This window comes from Dendrobates tinctorius, unplaced genomic scaffold (genome assembly GCF_039654945.1).
Source record: "Dendrobates tinctorius isolate UK_male_01 unplaced genomic scaffold, ASM3965494v1 ptg000143l, whole genome shotgun sequence".
Lineage (NCBI taxonomy): Eukaryota > Metazoa > Chordata > Amphibia > Anura > Dendrobatidae > Dendrobates > Dendrobates tinctorius.
Genome location: NW_027361810.1, coordinates 40,732,081 through 40,749,473, shown reverse-complemented (window position 1 = coordinate 40,749,473; position 17,393 = coordinate 40,732,081). Strand labels below are relative to the sequence as shown.

General features: G+C 41.9%; 1 protein-coding gene across 2 annotated transcripts in view; it reads left to right on the top strand.

The window, feature by feature from the left end:
• LOC141049384 (bile salt export pump-like) overlaps window positions 1-17,393 on the top strand; it is a 127,643-nt gene that overhangs the window by 75,431 nt on the left and 34,819 nt on the right. For both annotated transcript variants that reach the window (XM_073545806.1, XM_073545804.1), the window contains exons 18-22: window positions 5,671-5,815; window positions 8,655-8,810; window positions 9,023-9,127; window positions 12,859-13,020; window positions 13,293-13,496. In XM_073545806.1, coding sequence (XP_073401907.1) covers window positions 5,671-5,815; window positions 8,655-8,810; window positions 9,023-9,127; window positions 12,859-13,020; window positions 13,293-13,496 — 772 coding nt within the window. The remainder of the gene's footprint in view (window positions 1-5,670; window positions 5,816-8,654; window positions 8,811-9,022; window positions 9,128-12,858; window positions 13,021-13,292; window positions 13,497-17,393) is intronic.

Here is a 17,393-nt window from a genome sequence, read left to right as displayed (position 1 = left end):
TGGCAAAGGTATATACTGTTGGTCCAGAAGGTACACAAGTTTAGGGCACAAATCTTTCACACTCTGTCATCCCAGTGTACTCTGCCTTGAGGTGACATAAAGTATAGTGGAAAATTGTCCCTGAAACCGTCACAGAACTTCTAGTGGTAATATTTCCAATGACAACATCCATCTTCGCCAGTAACTTGCTCTTCTCTCCAACCTGCACTTTCTTCTCTACAACCTGTCAAAGAAGGGCTGTAGGAACATGCTATATCTAGTTTTCCAGTAGCCAATCCCGTTCGGAAGGCCACAAGGGTCAATTTTAAAAACCGGATCCGGCGTAATCCGTCGAAAAACGGATAGAAAAACGGATAGAAAAACGGATGAACCGGATGAGACGGATCCGGTTTTGTCTGTCAAGAACAAGACGGATCCGGCAGAAAACCGGATCCGGCACTTCAGGTTTTACAAAACATTTGCCGGATCCGGCATTCCGGCACGACGCCGGATCGCGCCTGACGCCGAAAACCTGATGTGTGAAAGTAGCCTTAGATACTCATTTCATGGCCCCAACAGTGCCGTCCACACACAGTCTGATGCCCTCACAATTCATTACCTAAACCAAGTATGATCCACAAACCGCACGTAGTATGATGCCCCCACAGCACTCTACATATTGTGGTGCACCCACAGTGCCCCATACAAAGTATGATGCCCTTACAGTCCCCTACACAATATTATGCCACCCACATCACTTTCACACACATATGATTCTCCCACAGACCCCTAAACACAGTATGATGACCACACTATGTGATCCCCTCACACACAGTATGATGCTCCCACAATAAATTTCCCAACACACATTGTGATATCCCATAGTATACCCACACACAGTATGATGCCCCACAGTTTCCGCACACAGTATGATGCCCTCACACTATATTCCCCCCCACACAGTATGATGCACCCACAGTAAATTTCCCCGTACACATTATAATACCCCACAGCACCCCTACACACAAAATGATGCCCCCAGTTTTCCACACACAGTATGATGCCCCCACACTATAATCCCCCACACACAGTATGATGCTCCCACAATAAATTTTCCAACACACATTATGATGCCCCCATAGCACCCCCCACACACAGTATGAGGCCTCACAGTTTTATGCACTCAGTATGATGCCCTTACGCTATATTCCTCCACACACAGTATGATGCCCCCACAGTGCCACACCACACCCAGTATTATGCCAGCCACAGTGCCCCAGCACACAGTATGATGGCTCACAGAGTCTCCCCCCTCACAGTATGACAAATTAAATGAAGATAATAATACCAAAGATTTTTTGTTTGCAATCATTTTCAGGAAGAAACTGAGTATTATCTGACAGAACTGCAGGGGTGTCAATACTTTTGGCCACAACTGTACTTAATCTTGCATGATCTCGGTTGCTCGGAGGTAACTCTGCCTTGTTCTATGCCCTTGCCTCAAGTATTTACTTGTATTATTAAACCTCTTTTAAAGTTTTCTGCTTTTATCTGATACTAGCTGAAGAGCCCGGCGCTGCCCGGGTATAGTAACTAACTGTGGTTAGTTATAACAAATTATAATTATCCTCCATCCCATAGTCGAGTTCCCATATACCCATCCATCACACATCCTTCATCTAATATTCCCATGCCAATATACCCGTCATACATATCCTCCATCCCATAGTCCAGTGCCCATATAACCATCACACATCCTCCATCCCATAGTCCCGTACCCATTATGACATCATCATCACCATGGCAACCGTTATGACATAACCGTCACCATTGCAACCTATTAAGACATCATCATCACCATGGCAACCATTGTGACAGCATCTTCGCCATTGCAACCTATTATGACATTAGCGTCGCCATGGCAACCATTATGACATCATAATGAGGGGCAGGGCTTGCAACCTACGATGACATCAGCGTCACCATGGCAACCATTATGACATCATAATGAGGGGCGGGGCTTGATACACACACTTTTTCCCCATTATGTAGATAGGGGCAAAATTGTTTGGTGAATTGGAACGCACGGGGTTAAAATTTCACCTCACAACATAGCCTATGACGCTCTCGGGGTCCAGACGTGTGACTCTGCCAAATTTTGTGGCTGTAGCTGCGACGGTGTGGATGCCAATCCCGGACATACACACACACACACATACATACACACTTACATACACACCCACATTGAGCTTTATATATTAGATATACTGATAAAATACTTCTATTTTACTTTGGGCTGTGCACGTCCCTTCTTTTGGGTATATGAGTTACTGCCCTGCTGGATACGTCATCGTTGGTTGCAATGTATTACTAAGAGCACTGCATGTGTTAGGTGAACTGAATAGCATGACGTTGGTATTGTCAAGTTGTTTCCTGAGGGGAGACAAGAGCATCTTAGCGCCCCACACCACCCACCTGTATTAACCCAATACGCCGCTTAATAACACCCAGAGACCGGTAGTTTCTTTGGAATTTGCATGGCCACAGCAGCCTTTTTTTAAATCAACAAACAGCAATGATAATGTATTATGAACAACATAAATACAATAACTTGAACACTGAGGAGGAGTCCTTGGAGCCACAAGATCTAGGTGAATTAGCCTAAAATGCTGTGGACAAAAACCCATCATATTACTCCCAGCCGTTACCCCACAGGCTCAGGAGCACCAACACGCGGAGATATATTGTCCACTAAACAACTAGGGGATCCGCCCACTTTTCAGAAACTCCCCGTCCACCTTTCACCAGATCACCACCAACTGAAGGGAGGGAGGGCGGGACTGGCTTAGTATGAAAAGAGCGGGAACTGTGAGGAGGAAGGCCCGCTGCTCCAAGCTATATATCCCACCACACCCCTTCCCTTGAAGCCCACTCCCCCCACCTAACCTTCCAACCCCCCCGTCATGTTGGCCTTCACCCACGCCTCTTCTGGGAGGAGGGGAGGCTCAGCTCCGGCCATTACTATATGGCTGCAACATGGCTATATATAATTATATTTTAGATTTTCAACCACTAATAAGCCAATAATGGCTATTGCCTGTCTGTTTTTCTTGTCATATTCCTGATTTTATTTTATCTCTCAGTAGTAAAACACGCCCACAAGTCATCTCTAAAGAGTAATATTTCCACTTTATACTTCCTTAGCTGGTAATTGTCATTATTTAGTTTTGCCACTATAATTGGGTTCTGAGCTGCGGCCATTTTCCTTCTCTCGTATATTTGCATATTCTGATTTTCTTACATGTATACTGGAGATGAGAGCTTCTGGATGACTCCTTGTATCAGTCTGCTCACCAAGCCGCGATCTGCTATCTCTGTGTTTGAGCCCATGTCCTGTTGCAGATTTCATTAAACAGAATCACCCGCATTCAGACATTATTGGAGTATGAACTGATTTTCTTGGAACCAACCATTATCTGCATCATTACTACATGAAGGAGAAATTGAATACAAACCAAACACACCTGAGATATCACAGAGTACAGACTAAACAAACTAACAATTAACACAGTGCTACCTGCTATCTACTCACAATAATCGCACAGTATAAGCCTGCAGCTGTTGTATACTCCAATGATAAAGAGCTCACCATTCCAACAACTTACTTCATGATATTTCTTCCCTCCTAAATGTTCCATCTTGCAATACTGTATGAGTGGAAAGTGGAAGTATTTAGGACCCACAGCAGCTCAACCATGAAATGGCAGACCACATTGTAATGTCTGTGGTAGTGGAACCACTGTGCCATGGACTGAGGAGAGCATGGAGGGGCAAATCTAGGCCAACATTTGACTCTTCCCTAGAGACTCTTATGGTGGGGTTAGCCTTGGCTCCAGATGGACGCCAGGTGCTACTCTAGGACGGACCTCGAACACACTGCAACTGACCCTCAAAGGGAAAGGGAGCTGGAATGGCAGGTACAGGCTGGGATAGCTGGTATACAGGCAAGCACAAAAGGTGCAGTCGGGAATGGCTGGTATACAGGCAAGCACGGCAAGTGCTTGCAGGGATGGCTGGTATACAGGCAGGCACAGTAGGTACAGGCATGAATGGCTGGTATATAGGCAGACATGGCAGGTGCAGACAGGTATGGCTGATATGCAGTCTGGCACAGCTGATATATAGGCAGGCAGGTGCTGGCAGGCGCAGCTGACGTACAGGCAGGCAGGTGCTGGCGGGCACGGCTAGAGTTCAGAAACACACAGCAAGTACAGACAGACAGGTACAGAGGACCTGAGAAATAGCAAGCGTGCAGACAACTGACATAACACATTGCTGTGGTATCTCCCAACAGGTGGAGGTGCCTTAAATAATGTGCCTCTCATCCATTGGCTGGGGACATTTTTGAATGGTGCACGCTGTCTCTCGAAGAGACCACGAGTGCACGTGCGTGCCATTACCGCAGTGCCCGGGGACCTGCTAGGCATGCACAAAACCCTAGGAAGCAGCAGGAGGAGTAGGACGCATGGGACAAGTGCCGGGGCAGTGAATGAATCAGCATCACTGTCGAGGGAGGGGAGGATGGAAAGTGTGCATTGACGCCGATGCTGCACACATAAAGTTTCAGAATAAAGTTGCTCAGTCCTGAGCGTATAGTGCATAAAGGTGGCCAATTCTTTTTTTTTAATGACTACACAGTTCGTGACCTCCTCAAGCATTAACAGCAGCTAAAGAATTGTGCCATGTGAGCTTCATAGCATCGGTTTCCGTGGCCGAACATTTGCATGCAGCCATTCCTTGACCAAGACACTACCAAATATCTGGTGGAGTAGGGTAAAGCCCCACCACCGGTCACTGGAGTAATGGATGCTTCTCTATCTGGCATCCAAAGGATGATGAGTCTGGGTTTGGTGAATGCCAGGAGAGCGTTATCTGCCTGTCTGCATTATGTGCCCACTGTAAAGTTTGGTAGTGGAGAGATAGAAGTCTATGGGGATGTTTTTCAGGTGTCAGCCTTTGCCCCTTAGTGTCAGCGAAGGCAAATCTTAATGCTTCAGCGTATAAGACATTTTGGACAATTGTAGCTTCCAACTTTATGGGAACAGTTTGGGGAAAGTCCTTTTCTGTTCCAGCATGACTGTGACCCTGTGCAGAAGGTCCATAAAAGCATGGATGGGGGAAGAACTTGAGTTGCCGCACAGAGCCCTGACCTCAACCCCATCGAACAACTTTGGGATGAACCAGAATGGAGATTGCAAGCCAGGACCTCTCCTCCATCATCAGCATCTGACCTTGTTGAATGGGCAAAAATTCCCATTTCCTTCAAAATTGTGTAGAAGAGTGGAAGCGATTTTAGCTGTGAAGGGGAGAACAACTCCATAGATTTAGAATAGGATGTCATAAAGGCCCCTGTAGGTGTGATGTGTAGGCGTCTCGATACTTTTCTCCCTATAGTGTATATTACAAAGCTTTGTATAGTCACAGGCAGTTAGTGTAGACATTAACCAGACGTTACAAAACATCGCTCATTCCTCCCGATTATGAACATTAATTATGAGTAAATAATGATCCTCTGCCCTATCTCTGCCATCATACTGCTGTATTTCATTCAAGGTCTCTGCTTTGTAATCTACGTCTAGAAAGTATTATATCTGACATCATACACTTACTTCTACCTTATATGTCTTACAGGAACTCAATTCGGCTTCGTACAAAATCCCAGCTGTCCAACGTCTTCCCAGACGCCTTGTCTGGTACTGTGAATAAGTCACCTGGTCTGGAAGTTAATGATATTGATGACTCTGAGCCCCTTGATCAATCAAAGTCCAAAAAGAAGGTAATGAAGACACAGCCACACGCCTTATATATACGTAGTTACATGGTGGTTTTAAACATGGTGTACCAAACCTGACGTACATATCGAAAAGTGATACTGTCAGTGATTTCTGAAGTGCCTTGAATCGAATCTGTCAGCAGGTTCTATATAATCTGATGTAGGGACTGACATGCCGATTCCAGTGATCTGGCACTTACTAGGCTTTGTGTTGCTGTTTCAATAAAATTAGTATTTTATCAGCAGGGGATTATCACTGCAGGACTAGGTGTCTCGTGCCTCCTGGTCCAACTCCGCCAGCACTACTAATTAGCAGCTTTCTGTCAATATATACTGTACAGAGAAAGCTGTCAATAAGTGGTTGACAGCTCAGAGCTCTGCTAGAGTTACAGCAGAAAAAACTGTGATTTTCTCACAACTGCTGCACCCAGCAAACTAAGTGACACATCGCTGGAATGTGTGTTTTTTTTTTTAAAGTTCTCTTGATATTGTCCTCATTTGGGTTGCCATTTAAAAGTGCGTGCCAAGCCCCCGGATCTTTTTGGTTAAGCTGATGTTCTCACTCAGCATTTTTTTTCGTGTGTGCAGAAAATCTGCTGTGTTTATCAGTTGAAGCAAAATGATGTAATTTTATGAAAACTCCACGCACACTGTGTGTTTATAGACACTGTGGAATTGTCCTTTTTTTTGGTGCATATTTTCCAATGGGCTTCGTTGAGGAGCCTGAAAAACATATTTAAAAAGCGCAATTGTGTTTTTAAGTGCAGAATCCCAGCGTTTCTGCACGTAAAAAAAGCTGCATCAAACCTACAACTAAAAAAATAAATACGGAGAAAACATATAAAATAATACAGCAAAATTGTATTTATCGGCACAGATTACTATTTGGATGCACACACCAATCATTGACGACTTTACTCTGTGAAAGCTGTCAATCAGTGGTGTGGGTGGAGTTACACAGAGCAGCAGGACTACATGGCGCAAGATAACTAATTGTCTACTGATAATCTCCTGCTGATAAAACACTGATTTTATTGAAATAACAACAAGTAGCCCAGTAAGGTGACACATCACTGGAACCAGGCTCTCTGCCCCAACATCATGATTCTTTCAGATTAAATAGCAAAAACCTGCTTACAGATTGGCCTTAAGTCAATCTGGTTATGTAAAAAAAACACTTGTCTGTGACGATTTTATAAGTAGAGAACACTGAAGTACCAGGTGTGACCAACAGGTGGCAATGCAGAGATCTCATTTTCAATGATGACATTATTATTATTTCTTTCTTTCTTTGCTATACATTCCTGAATGCATTATTTTATTAATAGATATTTGGCGTCAGGAGAAGAATATTGTCTTCATCAGTATAGTTATAGTTGGCTGGAACCCGTATTTTGCCTTGTAGTTGATTTATTTATGAAATTACTAAAAATGCTGAGTAGAGAGGAGCAGATCGATTTGTGGGACTCCGGTTCTGACCTGGACACTTTACCGGAGTCCCGCGATTTGATCTGCTTTTCTCTATTGCTGAGTAATAATTGATCGTGCTGTACCTGCTCTTTTCCTCATTTATGAGGTGGAAGCCACAGGGTGCAATTTCCATATAACGCAGTAGTGTAAACCACCTAGAGGGGATGTTTTTTACTGGTAGGATTGTCCATATATTCAATATCAGAGTCACCACAAAAATGAAGAAAAAAGACGGCAAAGATAATTCAGAAAAAAACTCCGCCGGCATATTCCTGAGGCGTCTTACTATAGCAAAAACTCAGTGGGATACACCGGACTCACATACCCTAAGAGCGCACATTGTCAGGTTCCTCGGGAGGAGGCATATCACATACCCTAAGAGCGCACATTGTCAGGTTCCTCGGGAGGAGGCATATCACATACCCTAAGAGCGCACATTGTCAGGTTCCTCGGGAGGAGGCATATCACATACCCTAAGAGCGCACATTGTCAGGTTCCTCGGGAGGAGGCATATCACATACCCTAAGAGCGCACATTGTCAGGTTCCTCGGGAGGAAGCATATCTGCCAGGAGAATGAAAGGATGCCCACTAGATCCCATCCAAAGTAGATGGTTTTGGGAGACTTTGCTGTATGAGGACCAGAGTTTTCCATTACTGGTCAGCCTTTTATTAAGGAGGTGAAAAAATGTTTTAAAACAATATATTCAGTTCCCTCCTCCGTACTCAGCCTCAGCACTGTTTCCCGTACCGATCCCATGACATCAACATCTCCTGGAGGGGGAGGACACGTCACGTAAGCACTGCAGCCAATCAGCGTTCACAGGTCGTCTGAGCGGATGAAACGCCGTAATGGACAAGTCCTATAAGGTTTCAATTTCACCAGAGAGAACTTTTACGAACTCTTTATTACTGGACTTCAACTTGTTAACCCTAAAGGACTTGTCTAGGTTAGGCACAAAAGTCTACTCTATGTAACTGCAGACTTGTAAATCCTCACATCATCTATAGCATGCACTGTCAGGACTCTCTGGTGGCAGCGGTGAGACTGGGCGGTCGCGTGACTGCAAGCAGGTAATATGCATACTACTAGTCACATTCCGACTAGACGTGCATGGCATTGCTCGATTCACTTGCAGTGTGCGAGGTTGTGCACGTCTAGTCGGAATGTGGCTGGCAGTATGTATACCTCATGACTGCTCGCTCCCTGTGCCTGCGCTAGTGTGAATTATGCCCGATGTGAGGATTCACAAGTCTACAGTCACATAGAGCGACTGCAGACTTTCTTTCCAAACCTGGACAAACACTTGAAGTCTCTCTTTACACTTGTGGTTTGACTGCTAACCTTTATGATTTTAACTTTATTGTTACCAGAATAAAAAGAACAAGAAGAAACAGAAGAACGTAGTAATGAGGATACTGAAGTACAACACTCCGGAGTGGCCATACCTGGTTTTTGGATCCATAGGGGCAGCCATTAATGGAACTCTTACTCCACTTTATGCTGTTCTGTTTAGTCAGGTGCTGGGGGTAAGTAATGACACAAAAAAATTAACAAACTATTACACAACATATTACTCGTCACTGTCATCAGCAATGTAAGTTCTTCCCGCATTCTTGTGAGCTTTAATACTTTTCTGCAGTATATAAAGGGGAATGTGTGACCAGGGAATCAGAATAATAGCAGAAAACTCGATGTGAAGTGGGGCACATTTTGTCTATTTTTTTTTGTTGTTTTTCAGACTTTCTCATTGGAAGATGAAGTTCAGCAGACTAAAGATATTAATGGGATCTGTATCCTGTTTGTCATTATTGCAGGCGTGTCATTAATTACCCAGTTTTTACAGGTGAGTCTGTAACAGAGTATTCCTGTTTCTTAAGCTAGGGCAGGGGAGGGGAACCTCTGGTCGGACGGCCATTGACGGCCCGCAATGACCTTTTCTCTGGTCCCTGAGCAGATAACCACAGTGTTTGGGCCAGCAGCTGTGTTTTTGTGGCCACCGGCCTTTTAATTTCTTCTTTCTCTGTGATTACAATTTAAAAACAACCAGCTATAATACCAATCAACCAGAAAATATCAGACAGGATATAGATAATCAATAACCTTTATTATATTGGTGGTTTCATATAAAAATCAATTAAAAAAAACAATATGCACATTTAGGGACAGTTTCTACAAAGATTTGTAGACTAATAAAAATTGGACCCAATTATATGTACCATATGTTAATATGCATTCCTCATATATTAAAAAATGAGAAAAAATTCTTTTGCATAAAAAAAATTCAATAAGCAAAAAAAGTGCATGTGCATAAATAAATAAATCAATTGAAACAATGATAATTTCATTAATTCACTGCCATATAAAGTGCAGTGTGCATTGTGCAGGGTAACAACCATGTGTTCACATATCATGTGCAAAAAAACCACAGTGACTTTTATATAAAGTGCATTATAGAGGAATACAAAAATTAGATCATGTACCTTTAAGGGTCACCACGTCCCTTTAACGCGCGTTATTGGGACGTGGTGACCCTTAAAGGTACATGATCTAATTTTTGCATTCCTCTATAATGCACTTTATATAAAAGTAACTGTGGTTTTTTTGCACATGATATGTGAACACATGGTTGTTACCCTGCACAATGCACACTGCACTTTATATGGCAGTGAATTAATGAAATTATCATTGTTTCAATTGATTTATTTATTTATGCACATGCACTTTTTTTGCTTATTGAATATTTTTTATGCAAAAGAATTTTTTTTCTCATTTTTTAATATATGAGGAATGCATATTAACATATGGTACATATAATTGGGTCCAATTTTTATTATTTTACAAATCTTTGTAGAAACTGTCCCCAAACGTGCACATTGTTTTTAATTGATTTTTCTATGAAACCACCAATATAATAAAGGTTATTGATTATCTATATCCTGTCTGATATTTTATGGTTGATTGGTCTTATAGTTGGTTGTTTTTAAATTCCTATCAGTGGGTAATCACTACTTTCACTAGACACTGGTGGGTAGTTTATATAGTAATTTATCTGCTTGGTCATCACTATATATAAGGTAATAGAATTATTATATATATATTATATATAATACTACATCTGGTGCTAGTGTCTCTTCCTTGCTCTGTGATAACGTGTAATCAGCACTCACTACTGAACGCTAAGGCACGTGCACTAAAAGATGACGTCCTGACACCAGTGCCAGTGTCAACACTTACTTTGTGGGCAGAGTTACATAGTTTGTACGGCCACAAAGGATGGCTAGAATATCCAAATGGCCCTTGGCAGAAAGAAGGTTCCTCACCTCTGAGCTAGGGTCACACCAGCGTATTTTATCTTATCTGAGAGAATCGGGCCAACTATGCTAATCACAGTCTGATCATAGTGTGATCTGAACTTCTCGGATGTGGAGAAGATGAAAAAAAATTCTCCATTTTGACAGTTCATGAAAATCTGACTTCACTCAGATGTCATCCAAGTGAGATCCGATGTTTCCCACGTACTCATCAACTTGCGTGACCGAGTGTGATCCAAATATCGGCTGCAAATTGTGCATGTTGTGATTTTTCTCCTTGGATAGACTTTGACCAAGGAAAAAGTTGGACATGTGCATGGCCCATAGAGTAACATTGGTCCAAGTGCCATCTGATGAGCTAATGAGCGTTTCATCCCCTGATGAAACACGTCCGGAGCATGTAGGGGCAGCCCAGGGACACTCAAGACATGACAGTCAGCTGTGGGCAGCCCTTTGGGGTTGACCATGGTCAGTATATGTGACTAGGGACACTTAGGGTTGACACTAGGACTGTTTTGAGGCCGCCGACAGGAGCCATTTAAACATATGACAATTCCAAAATTAATCATAGAATGGGTGAGAATTGTTCTATACTTACCTTTTTCTTGATTGTTGTTTTTGTCTGTCGCCTGCATTGTCTTTAGAGTGGATCTTAAGTCATATAGACCACTGATTCATCCACTTGGAGTAATGTCAAGGATTTTTTTTGAGGGTCTCAATACAAGGGACCATTGTTTCCTATACTGTCCATTGTCAGACTTTTTCTCTTCCCATACAGGGATTGATTTATAAATATCTGTATATATGTGTGTTTTGTTTAGTAGTGTGTTTGGATGAGTTTTATATTTTAATATTTGGGTTTATATTAACCTTTTAATACATATTATTAAAGGTTAGATTTTTTTATACTCGCTATTTGGCTATTTCGGTCAATAGGAGTGAGTTAATTCTGTGCATTATAGGGATAAGAAAATAACAATTTCTTCCCCTTTTTTGCTGTTTTCCACCTCTAGAGAGGCCGGCAATCACCCGACGATCATGCAAAAATCTCGTTAGTTGGGTGCAATGATTATTAAACTGCTGCAGATAACATAATATTCTGATTACACAGAACGATTGTATTATCAATTTGTATGTCTGCGCAGAATAATCGTCAGCCTGTCTAAAAAAGCCAGTATCCGACTGCCGATAGGTGATCTTTTACCGGTCACAACCAGCCAGTCTACAAGGACATTGAAACAGAAAAAAAAACCTTTTTTAACCTCTGATATACCCAAATATGAGGAGGACAGGGGGTCTCACCTGTTTAGCTGTTAGAGAAGGCTGAGCTCTTAGCTGTTTACTTAAAGGGGTTTTCCATTTACAACAGTACAGAAGAAAACAGCTAAATTTGTGGGGGTCTGATCACTGAGACCACTGCTGATCACCAGAACAGTGGTCCAGTGTGAATGGAGGAGTCATTCTTGCGCATGGGGTTGATGGAGAGACCCAAGCACAGAGCTCTGCTATTCTTGTTAGTTTCAAAGATATTAAATGGATTGGCAGCGCACATGTGCAATGGCCTCTTTAATTTATCGGGGAACATAGGACCCCTGTCTCTGATGATCAGTTGGATTTCTAGTGGTCGGACCCCACCCAATCAAACAGTTATCATCACTCATCATGTAGATCCTGTGCATAGGTGATAAAGGGGTGTTTCAAATATATCAAGATAAGTTCAAGGGCAGTCAATTGGAAATGAAGATTCCCTTCTACTGACTTCCGCTTTATTGTGTTCAGAATATAGTAACAGCCTTATATTTCCTTTCGCATGAGATTAGTTTCATTGCATAATATTCACATTCAGTCCAAAAGCACAAAAATCCTTTATTAACGCGTAATTAAAAACTGCAAATCAGGTAACTACTGAGTCTGACGCATTTCAAGCTGACAAATAAGCAATAACGGTTACCAAAGATGAACAGATCGATTTGCGGGACCCCGGTCCGGCGTCCAGGTCAGTGGTACCTAGTGGCTGGATGGGAGCACCACGAATCTCTTCCCTTATGGCGTGTCAGAATGGTATTTGATGTGTCAGAGCTGGAGAGATGTCATCTGTGCAAGTCCTGCAAATTTATCCTTTCATCTCTAACGGTTATCTGATATGCGTTTTTAAAGAATGCATTAATAAAGCTCCTGATTTATTAAATTAGTTTGTTTTTACATTTCCTTTTAAAATAGATATTATTATTATTATTATTATTATTATTATTATTATTTCCAGGGTTATTCTTTTGCTAAATCTGGAGAACTTCTGACACGAAGATTGAGGAGAGTTGGTTTCCAGTCTATGCTTGGTCAAGAAATTGGTTGGTTCGATGATGCTAATAACAGTCCGGGAGCTTTGACCACCAGACTTGCCACTGATGCATCTCAAATTCAAGGGGTAGAGTAAAAAATATCTCTTTCTACACTGCTGCATTTTTTTTGTTGGTTCCCTGTAAATCAATGCTAATTTCTGTTACTTGAATGCAATAAGTAACATATATTATTATTATTCCAATCCGAGCGTATTAAAGAAGTTGTGTCTGTGACAAATATATGATGTCCGCCCTTAATACAACAATGTATGGAGAAGTAAGGATCATCATAACTATCAGTCATTGTGTATCACCAATATACTTATTCCCCACTTACTTAAAATATTTTCCATTTCAGGCTACGGGTTCTCAGATAGGAATGATTGTCACTTCCATAACTAATATCGCAGCTTCGTTCGTCATCGCCTTCTACTTTAGCTGGAAGCTGAGTTTTGTTGTGTTAGGTTTCCTTCCTTTGATCGGATTGTCTGGAGTTTTTCAAGCCAAAATGCTTACAGGATTTGCAAATCAAGACAAAAAAGCATTGGAAGAAGCCGGAAAGGTATTTCAGTGACATCTATTATGTATCAATTGTGTAAAACGGCATATAGAGTAATAATCATATTTGAAATTTCTATTTAGAGGAGAGAGTTAAAGAGATATTTTCAAAATGGTAATGTGACCTCAGTTTTCTGTTCATACAAATTGATGTGCCAAACGCCAATGCAACCTATTTTTACATTCTGTACTGATTTGCAGCTACCTACTGCCTAATGACAATGCTCCCAGGGCTCTCTTTTACTCTCCATCGCAACTGTTACTGTATTCAAAACTATCATTGGTTACGTTATTCATATAAATAAAAATTGCCCATGTTGAGCTCAATCCATCTTTATCAGGAAGCACACAAAAGAGCAGAGGGAGGGGCCCGCAGCACTGGGAAGCAGCAGGGTGCTGCTGGAAAATGGAGTTTTAGCAGAAGCTTTTGTGAAACTGGGTGCATAGAAGGGCAGAAGGAGATGATAAAAAAAGATCCAAAAGAGCAATAAAGATACTTTGTTGTGCTTGTATTGTATATTAATAATAGTCATGCAGATTCTACACTTTGTAAAAAAAAAATGATTGCCATTGTCAGAATAATCCTTTAAAAGAGTTGTACAGAGTTAGAAAGAAGTGGCGATCTGTCAGCTGTCTGGACTTGTCTTCTTTAGTACATAATAGTTTTCCCTGTGATAACAATTATGGTGCCTCACTTAGAACATGTCATTGCGCTTTTCTTCTGTTATTCCTGCTAGAAATGTATCAATAAATTGACAACCAGTTGTTAATTTTTTCTAACAAAAAATTCAGCAGATTTCTACATATAAATGAGCCAGAATTCTAACTTAGATGCCACGTGCCATATTTATTAAAGGGAATGTGTCATTGGGAAATAACCTCTTATTTAAATCAGATTTTTGTGTAAAACTTTTTTTTTTTTTATAAACATTTTTGTAGTTTTTTTTTCCATTATTCAAAGTTTGGGACCTTGCAATTTTTACACTGACCACTGGAGCTTTTTTTTTAAACTCCTGATTCCTGTTGTTTCATAAAATCCAATTGTACATCAGCAGCAATACACTGACTGAAAACTCCATACTTTTGTATTGAATTATCTAGTGTGCGTTTGTAAAGGTCATCATGAAAAGATGGGACCGGTGTCAGATGTGACATCTCCTATGGTGAATGGTGGATCCCGTGTTATCATCTGTCACCCTGCCTCTGATGATAGAGTCTGCGGAAAACTTAAATGACAGATCTTGATCTTAAAATTAAGATCTTGATATAAAAAAGCTACCAAAGATTAAAAAAAAAGAAAGAAAAAAATAACACAAAAACCTGATTTATTCAATAGGCCGTTTTCTAATGATACATTACAGTTTTGTAAAATTGACTAAGATTGTTAATGAAATACAACAAATTTAATAAATATATGTTCCAGTTTATTGCGATTTTATATAGCAGGGGTATTTTTATTAAAAGTCTTGTTTTTGGAGGTAGAAATAAGTTCATAGTGATCGGGTGTTGCACCATATTGACGAAATGTTGCACAATTTTTGTTACATTTGGTGCCTTTTGAAAGTAAACTCTTCTGTCCAGGATATTCTCGTTTTTAGGTCCTTTCTCCCCAAGTGGAGTGATTTTGTAGCCAATCTATAGGTGATGTAAACTTGGATTAAACACCCGATAGACTAAAACATCTCTCTACCATCAAACCGGCTTATAAAACATTATACCACCAGGTCTTTGTGAACTAGATCCTTGACCCCTTCCTTGACCAGTAGGGCATAGTTGTCAGCACATGGCTACCATGAAGTGGACATTGTCACTAGCGAATGGAAGCTCAAGGCCATTACTAATTATCATTATGTACTGAAGAAACTTTACATTCATTAAATTCCAACTTGACCTCATTTTTTAATCTCAACCTCTTGTTCCTTTCTAATCATGACCCCTTAGTAATGTCTGGTCTGCACTTAAAGTTCTGTATTCAAAATACATTATTTAATTCGTGCCACTTAAAGAACCTTGTATCACTTATAAATAGTGTTGAGCATTCCGATACCGCAAGTATCGGGTATCGGCCGATATTAGCTGTATCGGAATTCCGATACTTAGTCCCGATACTTTTTTCATATCGAATACCGGAATCGGAAGTTCCCATAATGCTAGGAGCCCGCTCGATTTGATTCAGCCAATGGGGATCCTCAGAAGTGTGGGCACATCCTGTTAGGCATGTAGGCATGTTAACTACTGGCATGGCTGTGATTGGCTGCTGAAATGATGTCATGATGCACTATAAGAACCGCAGCAGCCGCCATTTCTGATCACTCTGCTGTGAATTCAGTTAGGGACAGGCTGCTGTTGAAGACTGTGAGGGACAGTTAGAAATAGCGATCATCAAACATATCTATTGCTCTACCCAGGCTACATAATCCACCACTGTAACATTTTTGCAGCCCAGCAGCGCTGTTTTAATAGCTGTCTGCAAGGGCTGTGTGAGTGCAGACCCACGCTGTGTAGTGTGTCCTGCAGGCACGTCTGCTTGTAGGCCGCCCAGCGTGTGTCTCTGCCTCATACACATTTTTCTTTTATTGCTGCTTTTTTTTCTCCTGTATAGTGTGCTTCCATACGTATCCATATACGTTGGTTGCAAACACTAAAGGAGTGGACAGCGGAGCCTTTCAGCAGCCTTTCAGTGCTATAGCCCATTTCTCTGCACTGTTTTTGGCTGTCTGATAGGTCTCTCTGTGTGTGAGTGCAGCTCACGTTGCAGTGTGTTCTGCAGCCACCGCTCGTTGTAGTCCGCTCAGCGTGCGTCATACATAGTCCTTTTTTTGCAGCAAATTTAGCCAGATTTTTGCTCCTATATTAGTGTGCTTCCATCCGCATCCATTGTCATTGGTTGGTTGAAAACACTATACAGGATTAGATAGAGGAGCCTTTTTGCTGGCTTGTGCCCTTCAGGGCCAGCCAGACTAGTATCACCCTATTTTTTGGAGCCTCATCAATTGCATTGTAGGTTAGCTTCCTGCATTGTAATCGCTCCAAAAAGTTTGTGATGCTATATCTTTCAAACCTTGGTCACATACTTTTCTTCCCCCCCCCAAAAAAAAAAAAGGAAATAAAGTTCACCAAACACTCCACTTTACAGTTGTGTAGGCCACATTAGATCATATTAAAGTGAAGTACACACACTCTTAGCCAAACTAGTGTTTCTTATACTGGTTAGCAGGTGTTCAGGAATAAGAACACTAAGCCACCCCTTTTTTACTTTTCTGCCTATCTTTATCAGTCTACCAAGATGAAGAAGGCAGGGAGTAAGGCACGTGGTCGTGGCCGTGGAGTTTCAGCAGGGAGAGAACGGGGGATTCAGCAGGGAGAGGACGTGGGGATTCGGTGTCTGCTGCGGCCACCAGTGACCCGGCATCCCCCACTTTTACCAGGCAACAGTCCTTCATGTGCAGCTTTGTAGGACCTCGCCGTACCCCACTGCTGCGTGACGAACAAATTGAAGCCGTTGTCGGATGGATGGCAGCTAACGCATCCACTTCAATGACTTCCGCATCCTCCCAGGGCCAGAGCACTGAAGAGCAACCATCTGTCTCTTCACCACCTGCCAAATTGCCCAGGCAGTCTGAGAGCCCTGGACAGGAGCCATCTCAATCTTTACTTCTGTTCTCAGAATCTGTTGGTTTGGAAAGAGGTGGCCAGCCAAGCAGCATTCTAGAGCGTGAAGAAGAGGGAGTATGCAGTGATGCGCAACTGCTTTGTCCCTCTGAATCTGAAGAGGCGGGTGGGCCAGTGCCTATTGTCAGCACACCTCAGTGCTCATCTGATGATGATGAGACTCAGTTGCCAATTTCTGATGCGTACGGTGCTGGCGAGACAACCCAGGACCAGCCTGTGCTTGAAGAGG